The sequence below is a fragment of the Eulemur rufifrons genome, chromosome 25 (assembly GCF_041146395.1).
Source record: "Eulemur rufifrons isolate Redbay chromosome 25, OSU_ERuf_1, whole genome shotgun sequence".
NCBI classification, from domain to species: Eukaryota; Metazoa; Chordata; class Mammalia; order Primates; family Lemuridae; genus Eulemur; species Eulemur rufifrons.
In genome coordinates, this window is record NC_091007.1 from 11,591,938 (window position 1) to 11,597,937 (window position 6,000).

Genomic DNA, 6,000 nt, shown 5'->3' on the forward strand with positions numbered 1-6,000 from the left:
AACATGGATGAACCTTGAAAACATGTTAATACTAAGTGAAATAAGCCAGATACAAAAAGACAAATATTGTATGTTTCCATTTATATGAGGTACACAGAATAGACAAAATCATAAGACAAAGTAGAACAGAGGTTACTGGGGTCTGGGGGAAGGGGAGATTGGGAGTTATTGTTTAATGGCTACAGAGCTTCTGTTTGGCATGATGAAAAAGTTTTGGAAATGGATGGTGTGACAGTTGCACAACATTGTGAATGTACTTAATGCCACTGAACTGTGCACTTAAAAAACTAGTTAAAACAGTATATTTTATGATGTGCATATTTTACCACAATAAAATATTCCATTTTAAACCTTACATAAAAATCACTCAAAATTGAAGTTCATTACTATTCCCCTTGTGGTGCTTCATACAATGATTTAATGTGTAGATTCAAGTTAAGTTAGTGGCTCTAACCAGAACAATGACAACATAGCATGGTTCAAAGATCAGGTAGACAGACCTAGGTTAGAATACTGGTTCTATCACTAACTAGCTTATTACATACTTAGAACAAGGCCTAACATTTAGAAGTTCCTTAATAAACAGTGAAGTTAGCTGCAGAGTCAGTATCCCTAATATGTAGACCTCAAACCAAAAGATGAGAGAATAGAGAAGCAGGGAGAGCAGGAAGGTTACTTTGGATTACATGGTCCACCAGGGAGAGTCTCTCTGAGGAGGCCAAAAATGAAGGAAGACATGAAAGGTATAAAGAAGCTGAAGTGGAAAAATCCAGGGTTAGAGTACTCTCGTTGGAGGTAACAGCAAAAGCAAAGGCCAGAACATAGAAGGAATTTGGAATGTTTGAGGAACAGAGAAAAAGAAAACCAGAGAGCCTAGACTAGAGAAAGAGGGAAAGAGTAACAAGTAAGACTGAAGAGGAGACAGAAGCCAGATTTCACAGTCCTAGTAGGAATATGGGACTGTGATTTCTAACCTCAAAGAGAAGCCATTTAAGCAGGGAAGTGACATGATTTGGTTTACTGTGGAAAAGATCATTCTGCTTGCAACGTGGAGAATGGATGGAATAGGAAGGCAGAATGGAAGGAAGAACAGCTGGGAAGCTATTTTAATAATTTAAATTAGAGATGATAGTATCTTAGATTCAGTATAGTAGCAGTGCCAATAGAAAAACTGTAGAAATTCAAGTTGCATTGGCTAACAGGATAGAAAATATTTAACTGTTTCATTGACTCAAAAAAACTTAGTTAAAATTATACAATTTCCCCTATTAAATGAGCAAAAGTTGAAAATGGATAATGTGTAATCCTGATGAATACGTAGTTGAGCAAGGCACTCATACACCTCTAAAAAGCAATTTGCTATCTAATGAAAAGCCTTAAAAAAAACTTAGTTTTTCACTCAGTAACTAGCACATGGTAAATCTTATCACTGAATGAATAAATCCAACATTTAGAAAATTTTAAAGAGAAAATTAAGATTTATGCTCAAGGATGTAACTATAGCACATTGTACTTGCTAAAAAATGAGGAACAATCTACATATTCAACATTTAAGGAGTGGCTGAATTATAGTTTATGATAAAGTACTAAGCAACTTTTAAAATCATGTTCATGGTTTCAAGATATTGGAAAATGCTGACATTATATAACCTTACAAAATTAACAAAGAACAAATAGTACTAGAGTTTTTGTTTTGTTTTCATGTTGATAAGTTTTAATATGGAAAATGAAGCTAGAAAGTCAGCAAATTAAGTAGTAAACATTTAATATTCACTAACCTAGTCTAGAATCAAAACTCAATACATCTGCTCAAAAAAACTTACATGCTCAACCCATTAAATACTATCTGTATCTTACAACGTTAGTTTTGTGTTACCCTTGGTACTAAATAAGGAAGCAGGGAAGTTTCAGTTTGGTGGTTGTCTTAGTAATTTAAGAATAAACATTGAGCAAGTTCAAAGCCTATTCATAACTCCATATCTCAAGTGCCTAGCACAGTACGTGCGTGGCACAGAGAAGGAACTCAAATATTTTTGAGTGAATATCAGCAAAACCAAATCTTTCAGTTCCAACTTAGCACCAAAGAAATTTAAAACCTCAAAATGAAAGAGGTACATAAAAAGTAACAGTGATAATAATTTAGAATATTTGGAGTGGCTACAATGTATCAGGCACTGATAAGCACTTTACAGGCCTCATCTTTAATCATCATAATAATCCTCCTCTGAAAGTACTACGTTTCATACTTTAAAACCAGGAAACAGGTTTAAAAATGTTAAGGAACTAGCTAGAGGTCACACTGCAACAAAGCTTGCACTCGAGTTTCAACTCAGTTCTCTGGCATCTAAACGCAGAACTGCAGAAACCACATGTTTCTTTCCCAAGATCAGACTTCCAAGTTTCTCCTCTATGCTTCCCCTACAGCCCTATTTAGTATTCACTAACTTCTACCTTGAACTGGAGTTAATCTTTCAAGACCCATCTCTCACCAGCCATCCCTGCTCAGCTCCCTCCCCTCCCCCGCTGTGACATCCTCCAGGGTAAAGGACCGAATCCAGGCTTCTAGGGGACTGCACACTTAGCACTGGGGCTTGGCACTAGGCCGGAAGCTCGTCCCTCTCCCTAACTTTGTCTATATCTTTTGAGTTTGATTTACAGCCTTGAGACTCCCAGCTCAGAAACTGGGCTCTAGAAGGCGGCTAGGCGCCGGGTGATGGAAGTCCCCGCCTGGAGGGGCCGACGGGGCGGCGCCCTGGGGCGGTTTCCAGGACAACCCACGGGCTTCCGCCTCCCGCCCCGCTCCTCGTCTCCGCCCCCGGCGTCTCGCCGCTCCGCCCCTCCCTGGCGCCGGTGCTAGGACAAGAGGCCCTGAGCGAATACACAGAGGGCCGCGCGGTCAGCTCTCACCTCTCAGCGCGTGGTGCATGCCGCCCACGCCGCTGTACAGCTCCAGGACCCGCAGGGGCTCCATCCCCCCGCCGCCGCCGCCGCCGCCTCCTCAGAGCTAGGCCTGCCGGTCCCACCGCGCCTCCTCCCCCTGCGTCCGCGCCATCCCTCCGCCTCTGGTTCCGTGGCTTTTCAGTTCCCCCGTCTCCTGCCGTCCTGGGTTCAGTCTTCCCAGGGCAGCGCGGGGCCTAGGGGCTGGCAGGGGTCGGAACGAGGACAAAGGACATAAAACAATAAGGCCTCTCAAGTGAATAGCAGCCACTCAAGCCTAATTTACGCTCCATTTTCCTTATTTGGTGTTTTCCCGGGCCTTGCGTGGAAGAGAAAACTGGAACTCAGTGGAAGGGTGAAAACTGCTCTCGCTTCCAGGTGAATTAACACTGACTGGTTCGAATCCAGAAAAAGTCATTTTTCAGGCAGGCTGCTTTTCTGTCCCTTGGAAGTGTTCAAACATTACTTCGACTGGTCTTGAGCACACACCGCGTGCCTGGTGTTGTGCCTGCAGTTGGGTGATGGAGATAAATCAGTCCTGCCTCTTCCCTAGAGAATGTCCCAGAATCACAAGGACAAACACAAATCCACGTGCAGCAGAGCCCTGAGTGCGTGCTACTAATACAGAGGATGGTTGCAGTGATTATCACGCAGGGCTATTTATGGGCCTCCAAGTGCTAGGACCTTGATGCTCCAGGATGGCCCAATGCCCAATTGTTAAATGCTCGATTATAAACTAAGATAAGGTAGCCATATGGAGGAGAGGAAATGTTCTCATTGTGAGGGGTGTCCTTCTCTTTGTTCCCAGTACTGCCACAGGTTAACTTTTGTTAGGAATTCGGGGATACCACTTGTAATAACAATAACCGATTTGTTAGAAACTATGCCTGCCTGCTAATGTAATGCCATTAACTAAAGTATGACTACTGTATCATTTTGATGTGGTCTATGAAATTAACTTTTTAAGTTGTAAATGTGTATTGGCCTTCAAATGCTTTGGTTTTTATTAGTCACTGATTTCAGATTAAGAAGAGTATGTGGTAGAAAGATACCAGAGAAGTGAGTTTTAGCCTTGGCATTAACTAGTTGTGTGACTTTGGGACGAACCTCTTTCATCATCTGTAAAATAAAGGGGAAGGAAAAGAGGGAGATAATTGCTGAGTTACAAGATTCCATGGCTGAAATTAGAATTTGAAAAAGTGAGTCCTAATTTGGCCACATGTTAATTATCTGTTCAAATTGAAGTATCTAAAAAGAAGACATTGTTTATTATCTGCTTTAGGCAATTGTACTCTTAAACCAGCTCTACTTACAGAAACTGTATACACACTGACATACATGATGCATGAAACAAATTTTTCTAAAATTTATTACATAATGGTATCATAATATGAGTACATAAAATATAAAAGAAGCTATATAGTCACAGGGATTTATATATAGTCAATAACCAACATATTAAATCTAGAATCTGTTCAGCAGTAAGTGCTATAAATTGAAATAAATATGATGAAGGATCTTATTCATAGGGCAGAGAGTACATACACATGTGGCAGAGTTATTGAAAAATACTAACTTCCTGCAAGGAAGTGGGCTAAAACCCCATCCCTACCCAGGCTGATGACAGACTTTTCACTAATACTTAAGGATCATCACAATGTAGCCCCAGGCTTACTTTCCTTCCTTAACTTTGGTTTCTCTTCTTCTTGAGCTCTGCTGTAAACTAAACTGCCCAGCAGTCCTCAAACATACCCTTTCCTCCCCCACTTCTCTGCTTATGTTCCTTGCTTGTGTTCTTTCCCTTGCCTAGAACTGTCCTGGCCTTTTTCAAAACCTACACTTCATATGGAACCTCACTTCTAGACTCCCAGGATAGAAATCCTGAGTCAATTCCTTAATCTCCCTCATCTTCTGAAATACAGATCTCACCCGTGCCTGTCATTAAGCCCTTTAAGTTCTGTCAAACCCAATGTTTCATCTTATATGTGCCACATCTTTATGTATTATTTCCTCCCTTAAGCTTGTTACATGTGATAATCACTTCAAGAATAAAAGCTTTCTCCATAATCATAATTTACAACTATCTCCATGGAAGCAGCTATATATAAGCCCCCTTAGATTATGTATGCACTTTCTTCCAATCACTGGCACAAATTATGTAATTTAGGGGAGAGTGGGGAGGGTTGGCTGGAGATGGCATGTTAAGGAGTAGTTAACGAGGAAAGTGGGATAAGCAGTAAGAAAATATATAATTAATACCTTTTCCCAAAGCAAATCCTGACTGTTCATAAGGGATAAAAAAAGCTCTCTAGTCCCGTAGTTTCCTCAATGATACGTCCAATAGTGCTTATATTCTAATTAGAGAAACTGAACACCCTTTCTGAAAATACAAATGTATATCAAAACCTGGACTTTAGTATACTCGGTGCATTTTCTTGTAAAACAGAAAATGCATTTGTAAAAAAATCAAAATGTCAGTTCATACCTGAAAAATAAAGGCACATATGAAGCATATCAGAAACAATTAAGGGACATATCACAATACTAAGAGTTATATTAAAATAGTAATAGCATATATTCAATTATTGAAGGGCTCATTACATAACTTAGAATCTAATGTCATTTTCTTTTTCTCCTACCTCTTATTTCACTGATCATTAATATCTAACAAAATTAAATAAAGTTTGCCAAGGGCTTAAAATACTTTTTGCAATCGCCTTAGAGTTTCCATGATCCATTCTTTATTCTTCAGTAACATGATTTGGATTCCTATACAGGCTTGTCTATAAGGCGAGAACACCCTGCTTATGGCAATTTCTATGCATCCTGGTTTTACACAGAAAAAGAATGGTCTTTATCAATTGCATGGGAAATAAAAAAGTCACCATATGGGAATAAATTGACAATGAACGTCCTAAAGAGGAAATTATATTCAGAAGAAATCTGAACTGGAAGGGCCCACAGAGCCCATCTACCGCTTGTGAGCTCCCACTTGTTCAAGAATGCTTTCCACTGTGTTCCTGATCTGCTAGCTCTAAGCCAAGGCTTGCAAGCAGCTAACGA

The 6,000-nt window shown here is 40.1% G+C and overlaps 1 protein-coding gene across 3 annotated transcripts in view; it reads right to left on the reverse strand.

Annotated features, from left to right (window-relative positions):
• The window catches only part of TRDMT1 (tRNA aspartic acid methyltransferase 1), a 46,315-nt gene extending 43,344 nt beyond the window's left edge, over positions 1-2,971 (reverse strand). For all 3 annotated transcript variants that reach the window (XM_069458758.1, XM_069458757.1, XM_069458756.1), the window contains exon 1: positions 2,908-2,971. In XM_069458758.1, coding sequence (XP_069314859.1) covers positions 2,908-2,971 — 64 coding nt within the window. The remainder of the gene's footprint in view (positions 1-2,907) is intronic.
• Positions 2,972-6,000: the final 3,029 nt, after the last annotated feature.